Here is a 20,817-nt window from a genome sequence, read left to right as displayed (position 1 = left end):
AACCTCCTTAATGGTACTCTTCACCTTCAGGGTCCTCTCATGCACAGGGTTTATCTTCTGATCGACATTATTCTTCTAAGTGATGTCTATTTAAACCCATGTTTAAAAAGAAAACAGCAAAACTTACTTCTGGTTTCAATCAAAGCCATCAATCAATTGCCCTGTTCATTTCAGCCTTGTTGAGCAGTGTTTAGCCTCCTCTGAGCAACGCTTACAAAAGTAGGAGTCTGGGGACCAGTCCCTGAGCTCCTGCACACGCTGAGGTTTCCTATCCCACAAGCAGTCCTGTTTCCATCGAGCCGTTTGCTAAGCCGTTCGATAATCACGGCTAGCAGGGACGACAGAGCACGGCCCACAGCAAACAAAAGTTTTGTTTAAGGTCATTCCTGGGACTGCAGAAAGGAAGTGCATGTTGTTCCCAGCAGATCCAGTGTTTCCAGGGCTTTCACTTAACCCATCTGTGGCACCAGTCCCTGCTCAGCAAAATTATACTGCACTCCTCTCCCTCTTGCATGAAACCTGCAGAGTAAGCGCAGCAGCAAGAGTGGCAGATCTGGCCTGCTGGCTGCTCTGATGCAGAAGGTTGAATAAATATTAGTGGTTAAACTAGTAATTAACTCGCTGGTTGAAATATCCAACAGAACCCATGTTTTTCTCCCAGTTGATGCAAATGAGAGTTGATTGTAAACAACTCATGCCTAAATTATACCTTAGAGAATCTGAGTAACACAGTTGGCCTTGCCTGAATTATTTCAGTGAAAACAAGGCAGACAAATGAGCGTAATTGCCCAACTTCTTTCATTTGCTAGCTTTTGCCTTGCTTAGAAACTCCTCCGGCTGGACATTCATGCCAGGTTTTGAATGTAAATGTACCTCTTGCCTCCAGATTGGCACTATTAGCAAACCTGTTTTTCTTTCCTTCTTTCTACACAGAAAGCTGGGGGAAGGGGAAGTCAAAAGAGACAAGAGACTGTCTGTGGCCCCTGTGCCAAAGGAACATCACACTCCAGCTCCCAGACAATCATTAAAGGAACCAGTGGCCAATACTTTTGTTCCTGTGCTAGGGTCTCATACTTAATTAGCTTCAGATCTAATAGCTCTGATCCTAAACAATAGATGGGGAAAGAGAGCAAGAGAAGCTGTATCGGTTCACTTATGCCTTTTCACTTGTTGCACAAAACTTTGCATCTGTTTTGCACGGGGACCTAATCACAACAACTGGCTAGAGCTCCTTGCTCCCAAATCAGACAAAAAAAGCCAAGGTCTGCTTGCTACAAGTGGGCCAGCTCTTCCCTCTGCTCATGTGCTCAACCTCTGTGGACTCAGACAGCAGAGGGAGGCATCCCAGGAAGCTACTGCAGCATGAACAGACTTAGGAAACGCCAGGTAGCCAGGGAAGCTGTCCTGGAGCAGCCCCAGGCCTGCGTAATGCCCAGCAGAGGTGCCAGACAGACTCCGGGCACGTTGCCCACTGGCCACACAGCTGGCTTCAGCTTGGGGTATGCAGCTGGGTGCCCAGGTGTGCTCTGCTGTTGTGGGGTCTGACACCCTCATCCAGAGGGACTGTGATACTCTGCAGTCATCACACGCACGGATGCTGAATTTTAGCCTCTCCTTTCATGCTGCCAACAGGTGGGCTCTGCTTGCAGCGCAGGAACAGAAATGCAAAAGCATCAAATGCCTTTACAGCAGCTTCAGCAGCTCATCATCACATATGTTGTTTACCAGAATTGCAGTACGGCTGCTGTGGGGAGCTGCTCCTTGCGAGGCCAGATTCCTAATTTTTTGGGAAGAGCCGTGGAGTTGTACTGGCTGCTCAGGACAAGCAGAGGATGGTTTTCAATAGCATATTAATCAGCCCTGACACTAGCAAATGCCAAGAGAGCCACAAAACAGCCAGATCACAAGGTGGCCATACAGATCCCTGGCTCTGTACGTATCAGGAAAAAAAAGGGAACATGTTGAGAGCATTAGAAAAAGGGGTTTGTGCACTCATTGCCTCTCTCTTAGGGAGCAAAGTCTTGTTTGCAAGCTATCTACTGATGCAAATATACTTGAGGAAAGTATTTTTGTTTTATTAGGGATAATTAAGACCTTAAAGTTGGACACATGATCATTTATCTCTCTGATTTGGGAAAGGAAGAAGAGACTTCATTTTGAGCAGCACACTGTAAGACCTCTTCCCCTCAAAAAAAAAAAATCCATGTCTCCTTATCTCTTTTTTTCCCCCCTTTGCTGCACATTCACTGACTAATGAATTCTCACCAGCTGTAACATTCATCTTCACACTTAAGTCAACCTTGTAAGAAGTCTACTTGTCCATAGTGAGTAATTCTTTTGATGGGTGAGTAATTTGTCTCTGTGGAAGGGCTTATGTTTGGTTTATGTTTTTGCTGCTTGGGATAACGTGCAGTGGGAGTCTGGCTATTTTGCATAATTGTATACTTTAACTAAGTGCCAAGGGAACTCAGTCAGGGGTGGGTAGTTTCATTTTTGTTATTAATGACAACTGAATAAATAAATACAAAATAAAACAATCAAATTTGACTTTTTGTTGTCTTCCCTCTCTCCCCACCCCCACCCCCCAACCATCCCAGTAAAGGATGCAGTAGACAATACGACGGCTGGGAAACTTCCATGGCAATTTTTCAGGTGCTTCCTAAAATGTCTTCCATTAAGCATCCCTAGAGGTCCAGTATTTGCGTGATTATCAGAAGGAAGGCATCTGGTTGTTCTTTTGTTGTTGTTTAGTAGGATTTTTTCTTTCCTGTCTTCTTCCTTTTTCTGTTTCCTTCATCTAATGGCTTCTTAAGACTCAGCAACCCACATTTTTCTTTACAGAGCACAAGAAATAACATCCCTCATTTTCACACTTCAGAGAAGAGACAAAAGAGACCTTTTGGCAAAATGTCAGGTTGTGTGACTGATAACACCCCCAATCATTTCAGACTGTGACTTGTGGCTATGTTAGACTCAGATGTGAAAACAAAACACATACATTTTATGTTGGCCACTTCACTTCATTCCATTAAATTAGGACTAGTCATTAGCTGGTGAAGATGGAGAAACATTTCCATCAAGAACCAGGGTAGGGGGATTGTGTCTGACATCCCCTCTCCTCCCTCCCCCAACCTTCCAGCATTTTCTCTCTAGAGACATTGGTGTGAAACCAGCTCACATGACAAATTAAAGTGATTCATAACCCAGCTGTAGTCTTTGTTGACAAGCCCCATCACAAAGCAATCATGCAGATTTCATGCATCCAGAGCGTGCCAGGGAAGAAGCCTGGTTAGCAGCATAGATGGTACATTCAGAAGAGGTCTGATACAACTTCACTGAATTCATCTAGGGCACGTGAAGGCCAAATGGCTGTCACTTGACAGCAGTTAATAACATCTTTAAAAGGGATATTTTCTACACTAAATTAAATTTCCAAAACATTACCATACATCTTCAGCCCTATCTTTTTGTCTAGATTTTTGGCTCTATCAGTCTTTAGATGCACAAACAGGGATTATACAGATAAGCCCACGGCATGGTTCATTCTGGCAGAGGCTTATCAATCACCGTTAATTAACTTAGTGGATCCATAAACTAGACAATTCAGCAGCAATTCTCTTTTCACCACCAAGTTACAAAAAGCTTAGTGACTGTTTTTAGCACGCATCCTCTACAGGCATCACAGAGAAATGCTGCACTCAGCCCTATTTCAGTCAGCACACGCATGCACCATGTTCTGCTTTTCCCACTTTATGCCATGTCATTTTCCTCCTTCAGGAGTGCTGGACTCCACCACAGGTTGCATTCATCTACTTACAAGCTTAAAAATACTCTGCTTACAAGCTCACAAACAGAAAACCAAACAGACACACCATTCCCTGCAACGCCCAGCCACTGCAGTCACAGGCACCCACCTAAACACATCGGCCAGCCAAGGGCCATGCCAGCCGAGCTCCTGTGCAACCCATGGTGACTGGTGGCACTCCAGGAGCCCCCAGGCAGGCAGGCTGGGAGCGCTGCCCCAGCATTTACCAACCTCTGCTCCCCAGGACATGGGAGGCACACACGGCAAGCACTACTGCAATTATGATGCTCAAAGGCCCCCCCAGAAAGAGGTGGTGTCCTAGTAGCCTCTTGCATGCCTCACCTCACCCACCTGAAGCTCCACAGGATGCCCCCAGCATGGCCCTGGCCTCCACACACTGCAAGGAACCACGCACAGCTCTCAGCATGGCTGTGCTTCAGAGCTGGGTGCAAGCAACTTCTCTTGATCTTGCTGACGATGTTCCTCGGGGCTGAGAGCCCCAGCTGTTTGATTCTGGATCTGTGCACACAGCCACCAGCAATTCACTCAGCAGCTGCAGAACAGACCTGGGTGCTGCAGACACAGCCCCTCCATACTGAGCAAGGACAAGCTCCAGCAGAGCCCCCCTCCGCTGCCTTTAAGCCCTGAGCTCAAACGAGCTCCTGGCCCCTGGGGCTCCAGGTGGGGTTGATCAGGGCCGTTAGGGGCTGTTGGTGCTGGGCACCAGACCCGTGCCCAGGATGAGAGCCGAGTTCCAGCAGCTCCCTTGTCCCATCCAACGGCGCTGATGGAGCGGGGTTACCGCCCGAGAAGTGATGCAGATGAACGGACGCCTCTGCAGCCTCCAACCTGACCGGCTTGTGATGGTGCCCTGATCAATGTCTGAGCTCACACCAACACCCCCCAGCTCTGCAGTGCTGTGCTCATGCCTAAGGTCTGGGCTCATCCCCAGTGCACATTTGGAGCTGGGTGCTTGTGAGACAAGGATGCTCCAGTGCAAGGGACAGCCTGGCTGTGATCGTCCCCCCTGCCTCAGAAAGCACCAGTCTTCCCTTCTCTCCCTCTCCCCCAGAATGAGGCAAGTCCAGCTCAGCAGGGCCCAGCCCCTGGTGTTTATGCCCTGGCCAGCGCCAGCTTCGCCCCTGGCTGAGGGCTGCCGCACCCCTCCTCTGGGAGCAGCCCCACAGGTGGGAGTCAAGGCCCTGCAACGTGCTCGCTGCTGGGACGATGCACTGGGACACTGGTGCTCCTCCTCAGGCCACGAGAGGGGCTAAAAACGGGACTATCCTGTGTGGGCTGCAGCACCTGTGTTGCACTGAATGGGTAGTGGTGACTTGGTGCAGACCCTGGAGGAAGAAAGATTTTCACCACTGCCTCTGTTCCCTGCAGGACACGGCACAGAGGGAGAAAAGCAGCAGCAAAAATGCAGAGGAGGAATATGAATGATTTCAAAATAATGACCCAGGCTGATTTTGACTCCGGAGTAGATGAAGGGAACTGAGCTGGGATCCGCTCCCATCAGATGGAAGCAAATTGGACTATTTCCCGGACAGATTGGCCCCAGCTGGGAAAGATAGAAAGAGCACAAGGAAGGAAGATGGTTCAAGTAGGAGAACAGCAGCTCCAAGATACTGGCCGTTTTCAAGAAAGCCAGATTAGATATATTATCAAATCAACAGCATTAGACATAGCTGGCAGTATCGGAGGAGCCAAGAGACAGAGCTTGTCAAAGCTGATAGTAAATCAAGGTGGAAAAGCACCAGGCTTCATCTGACTTTTCCTGAGCGTGACAAGAACCGCCCCTGCCCCAGCTCGCAGGGCAGAGGGGACGCGCCCAGGGCCGGCCCTGCAGCGCCTCGGGCACCGGGCACCGGGCACCGGGCACCGGGCACCTGCGGCCGCGCCACGGGACGGCTCCGGGCCGCGGGAGGCTCCGAGCCCCCACGTCGGGAGCCCCGCGCCCCGCACCACGGGACCCCGACCCCGTCCCCGTCCGGCCCAGCCGCCGGCCGAGGGCCCCAGGAGCCTGGTCCGCAGAGCCGCAGCCGGCAGCCCGGTGTACGCGGCTCCGGCTCCCTCTACCTGGCTGGAGGAGGGCTGCTCTTTCCAGGCTGCTTGGCAGGATGCCCTGAGGATTAATTAATGCATCCTGAGCCAGAGCTCTGAGCACGTTAGCGGCTTCACTGGTGAAAAAATAAATAAATAAATAAATAAATAAATAAAATCAACCCTGCCCAGATCTTCCTACTTTGAAAGGGCAGGGATGGATGACCTACATGTTGTGACAATGACCTGCATTGTCCAAAATTCTGAACGTTTCCAGATGCTCCAGACAAAAATCAAACATTCCAGGCAAGCGCACATGAGCTGAAAGCCAACAATAAAAAGGAAACAAACAAACACAGCGCTGATTCATGTGGGCTTGCTCCTAAGCAGCCGGGGGGGGCAGGGGACAGGGCTTGCAGGAGCACAGGTATATCCTGAACCTTAGCAACTGTGTGTGACCCAGGGAGTTACTCAGCATGTTCCTGCTGAAGGAGACAAACCAAAGCACGCCTGTGGCTGCTCACAGTGGAACCTCCTTCAGCACTGGCCGAAGATAGATCAGCAATGGGAAAGGAAGTGAGTCAGAGCTGGAGTGTGCTGATGGAGAAGCGAAAAGAGCACCTTTAAAAGCTGTGCTCTGGCTTTGGACCACAGAGATGGACACAAATGGCAGAAATGGGAAGTGTGGCAAGAAAAAGACTCTTGGCTCTGCTCTGCCCCTGCTCCCTGCTCAAGACCCATCCCCACAGGGTAAAACCCCTGGCTGGGGTCCAGTGCCTGATCCCAGCCTCCCAGAGCAAAACCGTGTCTGCTCAGTGGGACCTACAGTGCTGCCGTGGGCCAGGAGGGAGCCCTGGGGTTCTCCAGGAGGGGGATCACGGCTCTTGTGGTCTCTGCACTGTGCACTTGGAGGGACATGTCTGGTGTCAGTGGCAAGGAGAGTGCCAGCTAGGTCCGTGAGCTGTGATACGTCTGTCTGGCCACCCAGTGCAGCTCGGGGGGCCTCAGCAGGGTTGCCTGCTCACCAGCTTTGCACAGGCAGCCTGGAGGGACCTTGTCCTGCCTGGCCCTGGTCCTGTGGGGGGAGATGTCTCAGCAGGGGGACCAAAGTGTGAAACACACTGGTCTGGCCAGGGCACCTGCATGGTTACAGCTGTCTCTGGGGCTGTGCCACCTCTGGCTACCCCGTCTCTTGGGGCAGGGGCAGCCATTTCTGACCTGCCGTGCTCTGCCATCGCCCCACCTAAAAAAGCTGGGACTGGCAGCTATACCATGCACACCCTCATAGGAACATCTTAAAAATAGAAGCGGTGGAGCACGTGCCAGCTTTGCCAGGTGCCACAGCCTCAGTAAATGCAGCATGGGGCTTGATCCAAGCCAGCCCGGAGGGGCATGGGCTCAACCGGGTGCCATCCCAGGGGCTGCCTGCATGCGAGGGGTCCTACAGCACCGCTGCACCAAGTCGGGCAACGCTGCTGCTCCAGCACCCAGCCACAGGCACCAGGCTTGGGGCTGGAGGCCAGCGCCAGGGCAGGTCCCTGGGTGGCCAGCACCTGCAGCAGGCAGTGGCCAGCCCAGTGTCAGCAGTGCAGGCGTCCAGGGGCAGAGGAAGCGAGCTGAACATAAATAAAAACCTTCTTCTAATTCAGATAGTAGCAATCCAGCTGTACTTCACTGCCACCAGCATTCCTGATTGGTGCTGTCTGTGTGCAAAACACGTTTAGGTTAGCCGAACAAGAGCTGTTATCGCTACCTACAAATTGTGCCTTGCCTGTGTTCCCATACCAATTGTGGAGACTGGGCAAGTTCACCTTTCCCTCTCTTTTTGGTACATTTTGTGCTTATCAGTCAGCGTGGTGGAAAGGAAAAGCCGGCTCTCCCTGTGCAGCAGGTCGCCACACCAGCTGGCCGCCCTGTGAGCACCCCCCTTGGCGGTGCCATGGGAGACCCGGCCGTGCCTGTACCCAGCCCAGTCCCGAGCCAGGGGCCCAGAGGCACCGAGTCTCGGCCTTAGGCCCCTGCTCACAGGCAGGAGCTGGGTGACGGCCGTAGGGCTGGGCTGTCCCCGCAGGGCCTCACGTAGGGAGCTGGGTCACTCAGAGTGCAGATAGGACATCCCCGTTCGCTCAGTTCCTGAGTTAGTAAAATGCTGTGAGGGGCTCCACGGCAGCTCCTGTGACCTCTTGATGTGCCAGAACAAGTCAAAAGGGAGGGGAGGGCGGAGCCCCAGATTTCCAGATCTGCTTTTGCTGGCAGGGAGAGCGGGCGACCTTTCCGCAGCCCCGTTACAGGTGTATCGCTGCCAGCACCCTGCCCGGGACAGCTGTATAGCCTTACAGCCCGCAGCCACGGGGCAGACCTCACTGCCGCACACCGCAGGGTCCCACCTTCGCTCTGTGCCGTGTCCGTCCCCCCCCCCCCCGAATTACCGGCACTGTTAGCGCTTGGCGAGAGGCGCTGGCTGCAAGCAGAGCCTGGGGCGAGGCCCGCGGCATTTTGCTGCAAAGAGCACCTCGAGGCGGCCGCTCCCTGCCGGCCCCGCTGCCGCCGCGATCCCTCCCCCCGCGGCACCGGGAGACGGGGACTTGTCAGCGCGCCCACGGCCCCTGCGCTCTCTGTCCTGCCCCCAGAGAACCTCCACGTCTCGTGGCTTTTCTCTCTCGTTTTTATTTATTTATTTTTAATTAGGAGCGCGTCCCGCACCGCAGACGAGGTGCGTTTGTGCGCGGCCAGCGGCTGGGCCGGGGCCGAGGCAGGTCCCGCGGCCCCCGTGCGGATCCGAGGCGCGGCAGCGGCGGGAGGCGGCGCCGTTCCCGGGCCGGGCCCCGCGGCTTCCCCGCGGCCTCCCTCGGCCGCCGCCAGGGGGCGCCAGAGACCGGCGCGGGGCGGGCGCGGGGCCGGCGGCACGGAGCGGGCCGGGCGGGGCGCAGCTGCCCGGGGGGCCCGGGGCAGCCTCGGCTGGGCGGGAGCCGGCAGAGGGCCCCTGCGGGAGGGCCCCGTCGAGGCTTTTTGCTTGGGAGTTCCTCGGGTTAATGTGAATCCGATTCGCACCGCCCAAATCTTTCATTAAACGCTCGAGGTGAGGACGGTCCGTAACCCCGCCCGGGGCTTGCTCGGGCACCTCGGACCCCAGGCAAAGGTGCCCTGCATCGAGGAGAGGGCAGAGGTCGGGATTCTCCCTTGGAAAGGGCCGCGGTGTCCGTGCACGGAGCGCTGCACCTGGGCCCCGCTCCCCGTCACCGCCCTGCCTGCTGCCTGCTTATTTGCAATAAGTAAAAAGATCTTTCAAAAGCACGTTTTGGGAAGCAACATAACCGAAGTTCCCGGGAGGTCTGGAAGAGCACCGCTATTCCCACCCTGCAGATCCACGCCACCCCACCGTGCGCGAGGCGACACGCAGAGCCCAGGGGTGCTGGCTCCTTGACGACGTTTCCGCAGAGCAGCGCCCGTGGGTGAAACGTGACATGCGCTTCCTAGGATCCCCGCCGTGCCTCGTGATCCCCCCGCACGCGAGCAGGTTGTTCAGTTCCAAAATGCCCACTTAGCTCTCAGGGTGTGCCGGAGCGCAGATAACCGTGCTTCCTGGTTCCTGGCTCCCTCCCTGAGCAAACAGAAAGCTCTCGCTCCTTCCGTTCTCACCTACAGCCCACTCACCTGGCTGCTATGGCACTTAAAGGACAAGCCTGGAGGGGAGCTGTCTTGACCCGGAGCTTGCATTCACATCCAGGAGCTGGAGAAACGCGGGTGAGGTGCAGGTGCGGCAGCAATGCCCGAACCTGCTGGCAGTGGGGTGCTGAGCGAGCACATGGAGAGCTACTGCAGTGTCATGCATCGCACTCGGCTGCTTCACTGAGCTCCTACTCCCTCATCAGGGATAGTGTTAGGCATAAGAATTCCTTCCTTAAACAATGAAATTGGAGACAGGGATGTCCTTGAAGTTGTCACTGCAGATACTGACATTTAACCCTTTAAGGGTTAAGTGCTTTACTGTGTGTAGCAAAGCAAGTTGAACATCAGCTGCACACAGGTAGCACTACAGGCAAACCTGCAATGGGGAGGGAGGCTGAAAACCACCAGAGCTTTCCGTCCTCTTCTTGCTTTGCTCCTCAGGCAGCGTTCCCTATTCTGCTTCAGCATTACCTGTTCTGCCCCTTGGCACAGGCCTGGTACAAGGTGTGAAAGGCAGAGCACGTGGACTCTTATCCCTAAGGTCAAAGGGAATCTTGTTAAGGACGTAACACCTCAAGGAAGCTGGTTTGACCAGGGGTGTTCCACTGCATACTAGCTCAGGCAGCAGAGAACCCACTTCCTTACATTTTTGGTGACCTCTGAAGTCAGTGCGGGAGATTCCAATGGAAGCCACCGAACCACTAACCAACCCTTTCAAGGAGAAAGTGGACTTACTGCTTGTTAAGAAACAACTTGAAGACACGTCTTGTTGTAGAGCACTGTTTGTTTGCCCAAATTTCAACTATCAACACATCATGTTTCCATTTGACCTGAAAGAGTGTGTACTCCAGTGAGAAAGGTCAGCCATTCCTCCACCTCCATGTTGCAACCCAGCATAGCTGTACCCTTGCTACAGCCTTGTTTGTCTCCAGCGACCTGGGTGGAGCTATCAAACCACTTCCCACAGACTAACCAGAAGCTGAGTAATGACTCCTAATCCTCTAAATGGTGGGATTAAAACTGTTGACTTGGATGTAGAAGGCCACCCTTGGTCTTTGTGCCCTCTTGTTGATCCTGGGCCACATGCAGCAACCATAGTCAGTCCAACCAGCCCCTATCAGGTGACCCTCAAAAGAATGCAGAAACATTAAACCTCACAAGCAACACCCATGTCCTGTCCTGAGTCAGTTCTAGCAAAAGCAGGCCCATGCACTTGCTCCATCCATAACCTGCTGGAATTTGCCTTCTAGTTGCCAGGATACTGTGGGGAGAAAACAACTGAAAACAGTTGCTTTTGCGCTTTCATCTTTTTGTATCTTTTGTAGCATTTGTATCTTTCTGTGAAAACAGAGAAAAATCTCCTTCCCTTAAAAAGTTTTTGCCATTCCCCTCTTGGTTCTTTGCTCTCAAGGCCAGCTCGCCAAAACCAAGAAGAATGAGTATTTTCTCCATATCAGTGAGAAATCTGCCCGCTCCCAGCTTGTACAAATACTAAAGAATTGAAAAATTCTGCAAAACTTGGTAGACAAAATATTTATACTTACAGTGGTGGTCCAACCAACACCATAAGGCTCTCTGACCTTTCCTCAGAGGAAGAGGGAATGGGTTGCTGGTCAGTGACTGCAGCCCTACCAGCTGAATTTTTCCTCTTCAAAGCTGAGCTGGGGCCAGGACCTGCTCCACGACAATCTCCACGTGAGAAATGCAGGTGGCTGGAAATGCACCCTCCTTTGCATGTGCAGCCCAGCACTGAGCTGATCCTGCAAACCCAGTAAGGAAGAAGACCAAAGACGTGAGAGCCAGCCCCAAAGCCATCTCCACTGAGGCAATCTGGGTTACAGACAGGACCAGCTCCTTCTTCAAAGACAGCTCTCAGGCAAGTCATTTCATCTAATTGTACCCACGATCCAACTGAGGCTTACAGCACTGCAGCTCAGGAGGGCAAACAAACCCTGTGACGTGCAAGCGGTACAAACTGGTCAGATACCTGTGGGGAACAGCAGTGACCCCTGTCCAGGGGCTGTCCCGGGCTGTGGGAGTATCAGGGGACTGGAACAAAATGGATGAAGAATAATGCAGTGATGCTCCTCCTCCTCTGCACAAAACAGCCAATTTATTCTCACCATGGCCAGGTGGTGTATGTCTGAACATGGGATGAAGTTTGATAATAGGATTTATGGAGAACTTGCTCAAATTTGAAGCTCTCAGGCAAGGGCTCAGCACACTTTTCACACCCTCCCTCTTTTTTTCTTGATCCCCTCCCTCAGCACCCATGGAAACATGCAAATTAGGCCAGTGTTAATAGCTGAGGTCTTTATTTAAATTTTTTTATATACAGTAAAAGTGTTGCAGATAAATCTGCAACAATCAGACAAGACAAATGTAAATCTCTCTCAACAATTAGCAGCTTAAGATCTATAAACTACAGTGTTACGTTCACAAGTGTCATTTCTGTACTTTTCAATCCGTGCAAGTGAGTTTTTCTGTTTATTTTTTACACTTTTAAAACACACTTACAGCTAAGTCAATTGCCTACTACTATACCACCTGGCATACACAACACAGACACACGGGGTTTTTAACTCTTTAGCCACATTCAGAATTCACTTAACTGGTAAAACTACCCGATCTCGAACCCCTTTGTAGCTTGGCTTCTTTTGTTACAATGCTGCCTGTTTGTTTAATTTAAAAAATGCATATTTTTCAAAGCTGAAAGACAGTGCTTTTCTGTCCCAGTGCAACATGTACAGAACTCAACATTTCATCTGATCAGACCTTAAAATCTCACAGGACTGGAATAAACCAATGAAATAATTGCTGTGAGCATGCTCAGAATCATTAAACTAAACTAATGAGGCTGAGAGGAAAGAGAACTTCATAAAATTAAAAATGTTATTTTTTTTGCATGTTTTTTTTTCTTTCTTACATTGAGAAAGCAAATGGGGGAAAACAGATGAACTTCATTTGAACCACAGAATTTCACTGAGGAGCTGTTGCTTTTTTAACTAACACAGTCCATTATATTCTTCCCTTTTTATATGCCAAGTTGATATGTGCTAAACATATCTAAGCAATTTCAGAATTGCTTCAACTCTGAATATGAAATGTTTTGGGAAACATTCTGCTACTCAGAGATGGTCACTAAAAAGCTGACATCCATAAGGAAGGCTAATAAAAGGTACTCACACATGCACACTCGCATCCATGGTGGAAACTGTCTTCTACATGTCATCCAGGAATGCTTCATCAAGAAAGCAAACAAAACCACTTACAAGGAAAGGGAGCTTTAAAGCTAGAATCACATTTCCAACAATATAATCATTGTTAAGCTATCAGAAATCATCACAGACCTTTGAATTGAAGATGGAGGAAAACCCCAAAACATTCTACTAATGCAAAAGGCAAAACACATGGCAGTTCTGTTAGGATATGAAAAGTGGATGCAGCATCATATATGGCATTACTGCAGACAACTTTCTGGAATGGAAGAAACTGTCGAGAGAGAAAGAGACAGACAAACAGACATTGTCCAGAGCCATATATACATGGCCTTCACCGAACAGTTTTGAGGTGATAAGTTTCTATTAAGCCTGCACCTTCTGGCAAATTATCAAATGGCATTTTCTGAAAATGACACAGTTGAGACATTAAATGAAATTTGGATATAAAGAAGGACAAACACTTCCTTCGAATACTACAGATGAGTGGCACTAAGTGTCCAAATCCACTGGCTTTCAACTCCCTCCTACTTTGACCGCATAAGAACCTACCGTGAACTATTTAGTGTGATCAAAACTGAGAAAAAGACAGGTGCAAAAGCTAGGTATCAGAAATAAAGGCAACAAAACTTTTCAACTACGTACCAATTTATTTCTTATGTTATCCACACCTTTGGTTCTGACAAAACCTAGTAATGGGAAGAAGACAATTATCCACGTAATTTGAATCAGCCAGAGAAAGGTGGTAAACAGAATGGAATTTCACTTGAGATAGAAGCATGGTCCAGATAGGGAATGTTTATGCAACCTTTGCTCTGTCTGCAACTGTGGAAAGAATGATTATTTTTGGCTTGACTAAGTTGCAATTGGCAATTTGCGTTTTAAGAAGGACAAGAGCAGATTTGTGCATATGGTGACAAAGGCAGGTGTGCTGGAATCCCTGGGGGGGTGTACCTGAGTTTACTGTGACCATGGAAAGAATACACAGAATCTTTGAAGGAAGAAGAATGGTTGAACAGTGGAGGGCTTGCCCCTGCCAGCAGTCAGAATACCCTCAAGGCTGTTAACCTATTTTGGGGGAATTTCTTGAAGTTCAGAATTTGCATCAGAGCATAAAGCGTTATATTTATATATACACACACACATACATATACATATATATAATGTACATGTTCCATGTATGTATATGTATGATCTCAACTGGTTTAGGTCACAGGGGCAACATTTGGTTCCTAGACAGAATTTAAGCCTAGAGGGAAGAAAACCAGCAAGATCTAACTAAACACCATAAATGGTGTTGAAAGAGAGTCCTGGAGTCCTTTTGGATTTCACAGAGATGGAATTTGAATCTTGATGTTGTTACGGTGGAAAGGGGCACCAATTAAAAAAAAAAAAATATATATATATATATAGTGAATCCAGATTCCCTGGATGTGAAGCCTGACTGCCTGTACCAACAATCAGCAAAGCATGCTGCCGGGACTTGACAGCTACAGTTGAAAATGACATTTCCTTTAGAGCTTTGAAAAGGTACCTATACCAAGTACTTGCCCTTGCAGCTAAAGAAGAGGATGCTGTCTATGGCACACTGCACTGATACAATCTACAAAGGAGATTGCTACAAACACACACAAGTGATCTTATCAGAGCCTGACAGGAGGAAAACTTTGGTTTCAATTTTTAGGAGTTTATCTGAAAATTAAGTCAGAGTGATTTCCAAGACAATCATTCCTCTACGTGGACTGTTGAATCAGTATTTCTTTCCTTAAAAGAATCCATCTGTTCCCTAGGAAGGGATGAAAAGAAATTCCTTATTCTTATCCTGAGGTCAGGAATGAGAGATGATAACCATGAGGAATACAAACATATTCTCTTTCACATTTGGAAACAAAAACAAAAACCAAAACAAACAAACAAACAAAACCCTGCATGACAAGAATGTGTGGAGAAGATAGATGTTTTTCGTGATGCTGCATCTGTATGCACAGGAGGACAGGTAAATGGCATATGAACATCACTGTGTTCCAGACAGGCTGGCACTAGAAACTGCTTTCTGCCCTCCTCAAAACTGTTTCAGGACAAGACGGCTCACAATTATTCACGCATTTCTTCATTTAAAAACATCACTTCTTTATTTAAAAGGAAAAAAAAAAAGTAATGTCCCTCCCAACCCCTTCCAAAAAAAAACCCCAATAATAATAATAATAATTATAATAAAAAATCCTATATTAGAAACAATAAGGAAGCACTGAGAGTTTGAGTATTACACTCTTCAAGTATGCTGTTTGGATTTTTTTTAAATCTGTGAATATACATATATAAAAAAAACCTTAAAAGTGCGACCAAGGGCTTCTGCTTAAAGATAAGTATTTCAAGGACTACTTCAAATACTGTAGCACAACTGTGCGGTTACTGTGTATGGCATGATGCTTCCACTTCATATACTTGGCAAAGTTGATCAGCCTTACAGAAAGTTTCTCTAAGCCAGGTTAGCACAAATGGCAAACCCAGATGCTGAGTTGGGAAAGAGATCCATGCGTTGTATTTTCTCTTGTTAAGGAAAGAAACCACTCTGAACCCATATATTTGGACATGGAATGTGAGCAGACTTCACAGTAAAAGTTTAGTGTTACAGGTTTGCTGTGGTACCATCCCTCAAGGCTGTGCACTACATTTAGCTTTGCTCATCTTAAGTTAAACACATTCTCCTCTTCCTGACAGGTTTAGTACAGTAGTTCAAGCCACAATTTAAATTGCCCATTGGTATGCTCCAAATTTCTGTGTTTTATTTATTTCTTTTGTACACTTTAAAGAATCTTAAGATTTGCATCCAAAGAGAACCATGCTACATAAAAATTATCCAGGATTCTCGCCAAAAAAGAGTTCTTGAATAAAATCTAAAAAATACTATTGCAATGCATCTTGCAGAGAAAAAACGTTATTCTAAATGTAAACAAATTCACTCGGACACTTTAAAACTTCAGCGGAGTAGTTGCTGACTAATCTTTGCCACGCTTGCTCACTGAGCGTGATGGGAGGGGAGCGACGCAGCCAATTCCTCATGCCATCATCTGGGGGGAGACAAGAACCGTTCCAAGTAGCCAGAGATGGCATCCCAGTGCTTCCACAAAAAGGCAATGAAAACCACTATGAATAAAGTGCTGAACGTCCTATTGCGAGTTTTCATGAGGGGCACGACACAGTTGGCCACAGTGGAGACGAAGACAAGGAGGACTGCCATGACAGCCAGGAGGATGTTGATGAACTTCCCCAGCAGGTTCCTGGCTGTGGCATTCTCCAGACCCTCCAGCTGCACCACCTGCTGCTGCTGCTGCTGCAGTTCCATCTTGGAGATGCGGGTCTGGCACGCTTCCAGTGCCTCCTGTCGGCAAGAACACACTGCTCGGTTGCCAGCACCCTACAAGCCCACCCCCGTGGTGGTCCATGGCACTCATCTTACTGATTAGACCAGACCAGAGCCAGCTTCCTCACGCACTCTCTGCAGGATATGAGTCACTACATTGATTTCATATCCTGCAGCAGGAGTAGAAGAGGCTGTGCCATTTCATGTGATTGAGGAGTCCCTCATTTAACTAGGTACTACAGTTTGTAACAAAACATGTGATCTCATTTACATGACTGAGGCTTGACAGAGAAAGGTGACAGCTTGGGCAGAAGCCAGCCTTTGTTGAAACATGCATTTCAGCTGCCACTCTGCAATGTCAGCTGTCTGTCCCTGTAGGTGGTATAAAGGTCACCTGAGAGCTCATCATCCCTGCTGTCCTGTGGTCGGACACAGACGGAGGAGGACACCAATAGCCCTCTGCAACCAGACAACCTTCATCTGTCTGGAAAGCAGGGGCTACCCAGTGGGCTGCTCACCTCAGCTTTGGTTTCAAGAGACACTGAGGGCACAAAGGCGCCGTGTCCAGCCCGCATCTCCTCCTCTTCCACTCTGTTTGCTTACCAGAGCCTCTCATTTCCATCAGTTTCTTTTCCCTGGCTTGTGCTCGTCTGACCCCTCTGTGAGCCCAATCAGTTCTCTGCTCAATCTGGCAAAAAACTGGAGTCAACAAAGTAACTAATCAAAGAGGCTCAGCCCTATTCTGCTTGGTTAGCAAGCTGAACAAGCTCAGGGAAAGGTCTGAGGAGTGCCAGGGCTGGGATTGCACAGCTGGTGTCATGGGAGGAAGATCTCCTCCAGAGTGCAGCAAGCCTTGGCAAGTGGGCCAACGTGCAGCAGGTAGGCTACTGACAAGCAGGAGGGGTTTTAGGACAATTTGCAATGGCACATTTCTTCTCTCGGAGATAGAAAATCACAGTTTTGCCATTAATCTTCCCTCTGAACTGCTTTTCTCATGACCTAAAGGCCAACGTTGGGTAACAACCAAAAGTCTGCAGAGAGCAGCAGTGTCCCTCAGACTGATGTTCAGATAGGAACCAGGATGTTCTGCCTACAGACCTAGCTCTGTCAAGTGTTCCTCTGCAACATCAGCCGATGCCCATAGCTGTTCTTTCATGCAAGAAAACTTAATGCTTACCTTTTCCTCAGCAATGCTGAGGAACAGTCTAAACTGATTTGCAAGTTTACACCGGAAGTGCTGAATCATAAATGAAGATTAAAAAAAGCTACTGAGAACCCCCCACTTCATTTTAAGTTTCCAACCTTACTTCTTCCTGCTGTGTTAAATGAGAAAGGAGAATGAAACCTGAATATTGCAACATTCTTCAGAGAGGCTGCTGTTTACTGCGAGAGGCCATGGCACCACTGTCCACAAACACTGATTTATTTTAAGCTTAACTTAAAGGTCATTGTCACCTGTTACATTTCTCTGCCACTGCATAATGTCTGTCAATGAAGCATGAGGCTTCTCTTTAGTTATGTTACCTGAAAGTAATGGGTAAAACTGATCAGCCTCCTCAAACAACAAGAAGCCTGAATGCACATCAACTCAACACAACTCGCAGCTGGACCCAGAAGTGTGACAAAAGCCAAGCCTGCTAAGGTGATCCTGCCTTCTTCAGTTATTTTTAATATGCAGTTTGGGAATAAATCTACAGCAATTAAAAACAAGTATTAAATCAAAGAAGTATTTCAAAAGCAAAGCAGTTACCGAAAGGGCAGGTGGAAGACTGGACTTGAGTGCCCTTGTTTCTGCCACCCACCTGGATGTCCCGGGCTCGCTCATAAGACTGGTAGGCAATTTTCTCCTCCATGCTGGCCAGCTCCTGTTTTAGATTCAGGATCTCATTCTGGTGGAGCTCAGTCAGGTCGTTTAGCTGCTCTTCGAGTCTTTCACATCTAGAAATCAGACACACGGTACAGTAGCTTTAATGAGAAGAGGAAGGCACAATTACACAACAGCAATTGAGCAATGAACACCACAGACTTTTTATTGAAAACCAGGGCAACAAAACTGGCGAAGGGTCTAGTGGGAAAAACATATGAGGAGCAGCTGAGGTCCCTTGTTGTTGAGCGTGGAGAAGAGGACCCTGAGAGGAGGCCTCATGGCGGCCTGCAGCTCCCTCACGGGGGGAGCCGAGGGGCAGGCGCTGAGCTCTGCTCTCTGGGGACAGCGACAGGACCCGAGGGGACGGCATGGGGCTGGGACAGGGGAGGGTCAGGCTGGGGGTTAGGGAAAGGTTCTGCACCCAGAGGGGGGTCGGGCACTGGGACAGGCTGCCCAGGGCAGTGGTCGCAGCACCGAGCCTGCTGGAGATCAAGGAGCATTTGGACAACACTCTCAGACACACGATCTAATTTTTGGGTGGTCTTTTGCAGAGCCAGGAGTTGGACTCGGTGATCCTTGTGGGTCCTTTTCAACTAAGGATATTTTCTCATTCTATGATTCTAGTGTGGCTACCTCAATTGCTATGGAAGTCTGCTTTGCAAACAATATAAGGCCTTCTCATTGGGAATTAAGGAAATTCTTTCTAGCAGGTAAGATAACATTAAGCCTGCTTTAAGCCTGGGGAAAAACAAGCAGAAAGGTCAGATGACAACAGTCAAGTGATGGAAGAAATCAAGGACAGAATTAGAATATTTTTTCCCCAAACTTCTGTTTTAACCAGACTAAGTTCCCTTCTAATACCGTAAACTCTTAAGCATTTTCATCTATACGTGGAACAGTAATTGCGCAAAAATTACAATGAAATAACATGTGACTGATGCCTCGGAGAACGTGATGGCCTTGTCTGGTCTTTCCATGTGAGAGATGTCATAGAGATGTCTGATTTATTTTTTTCTTTATCTCCATTGAATGATTCAGCTTAACTAGCAAAGATCATTGTATTATTTATAAGAAGGGAACATGAATCACTAACCTGCAGGCTTATTTTTCAGTTTGCTACAGTGAACGGACCAAGAACAGTTTGGAGGCAGAGGGTTGAACAAAAAAATACATTAGGGATACTTCATGTCTGTATGTAGCACTTAATTTTTGAAATTTCAAGTGCTTTGCAAGCAACTCATGTTTCAATACCCTTTAAGAATCAGACAAGTGTTTGTCTTTCTTTCAAAAGGCAAACATGCTCAGAGAGCTTAGGCCACTAGCTCAAGGGTCAGGAACGCCCAGCTAGGTGCCATCCACACCAGCCTCTTCCACCATGCTCCCCACTAATTTCTCATTATTTGTCCACTGTTAGTGATAGCTCTGACAGCAGCTAAGGTATGGGTACAGCTGTTGTGGCCGCCAGACTTCTCTTACGCTCATTTCCACTGACTGTCTACTCATTGTAACAGCATGGAACAACTTTACAGTACAGCTATTATCACCTGACCCTTGATACTAGTAATTGAGAAATTTGTAAGGAGTTCAACGTAGATAATTTCTTGTTTTAATTTCAGTTCCCCTCTGACCCTACCTGAATTTAATTTATACACATATCCACATGCATAAAATGAATAAACAATATTTATCTACAAACAAGAATTTAATTACAAGTTCTGAAACTGAAACAAAAATCCTTTTATTTTTTTTTTTTAATTCCAAGATTTCTGGTGCTTCATGAACTAAATATTCAGAATCTGCAGGCATAAACTAGTTTTTAACAATGTTCTTGGGTTTTTGTTTTTAACTGAGAAGTCTAAAGAGAATTTTCATTCACATTCCCCATGTAATATTCCTTTAATCTAAAAAGGAGGAGTCAGGTGTAGCGCGACCATTTCCAACAATGAAATACGTGTGGTCAACCAGCAGCGAGACTCAGACAACCACCTGCTGACACGGCTCAGCCCAGGATGGTGCCAGAGTCTCTGTGCAACCAAGGCAGGACATGCAAGAACTGGTTTCCCAGGAACTACAAGCTGCAGACATGAGAACAGCCATGTGAAGACTGGCTAATGAAGAAGGAGCCTGGATAATTAATATTGCCATTTGTTCCCACCCAGTTTAAAAAGAATACGAAACAAAACAAAACTTGCCAACAACTGAGAAATCATAACTAAATTCACTCTAAGTCCCAAAGGCAGCATAAATTACTTGAAATCTATTCAGCTTGTTAATGTAATTCAAAATTCTCCATTGAGTTTATTACACAAAAAGGAGCTTAAGTATACCTGAAAATACCATGATTATGTTTTTTAACCTTCTCCCACATAAACACCCTTCACAAAACAGCTGTTGCCGGGCAGCTTATATCCTGTTCTTTAACAAGAAACAATTTTATTTCAAGAACTTCAAAACTACCTCAAACTACAGGAAACATAAGGAAACCCTTCAAATCCATATAGTTAAGAGTTCAAGCAAAATTCTTAACTATATGGATAACATGATTATCAACACATGATTTTGCTAACACGATTAGCTAAAAGGCTGGCTCCAGTCCTCCCTGCCCAGAAAGGCAGACTATGGTCTTGTTCCAGAACCAAACTTAGTTTTCCAAGGAGTCCCACCTGCTCGACTCAAGAGCTTTTACAGTTTGCACACAACCATCACACGCCTTTTTTTTTGTAGACAACTGCTGGAATTGGGTTATTATTATTATTATTATTATTATTATTAATAATAATAATAATAAAATGACTTATTTTTGTCCTCTTATTATATGTCCTCTGTTCATCTCCTTTTCACTCCTAGT

General features: G+C 47.9%; 2 protein-coding genes across 27 annotated transcripts in view; one reads left to right on the top strand and one right to left on the bottom strand.

Annotated features, from left to right (window-relative positions):
* Positions 1 to 20,817, top strand: part of RBSN (rabenosyn, RAB effector) — a 187,625-nt gene that overhangs the window by 8,081 nt on the left and 158,727 nt on the right. The window lies entirely within an intron of this gene.
* The window catches only part of TMCC1 (transmembrane and coiled-coil domain family 1), a 152,916-nt gene continuing 143,917 nt past the window's right edge, over positions 11,819 to 20,817 (bottom strand). For all 24 annotated transcript variants that reach the window (XM_080605516.1, XM_080605517.1, XM_080605518.1 and 21 more), the window contains 2 exons: positions 17,905 to 18,040; positions 11,819 to 16,120 (listed from right to left, as the gene is read on the bottom strand). In XM_080605516.1, the coding sequence (XP_080461642.1) occupies positions 15,806 to 16,120; positions 17,905 to 18,040 (451 nt within the window). In that variant the 3' untranslated portion in view covers positions 11,819 to 15,805. The remainder of the gene's footprint in view (positions 16,121 to 17,904; positions 18,041 to 20,817) is intronic.

The sequence above is a fragment of the Anser brachyrhynchus genome, assembly GCF_964034855.1.
Source record: "Anser brachyrhynchus genome assembly, chromosome: 10".
NCBI classification, from domain to species: domain Eukaryota; kingdom Metazoa; phylum Chordata; class Aves; order Anseriformes; family Anatidae; genus Anser; species Anser brachyrhynchus.
Note: the sequence above shows the minus strand (reverse complement) of the source record. Positions and strands in the feature narration are given on the sequence as shown.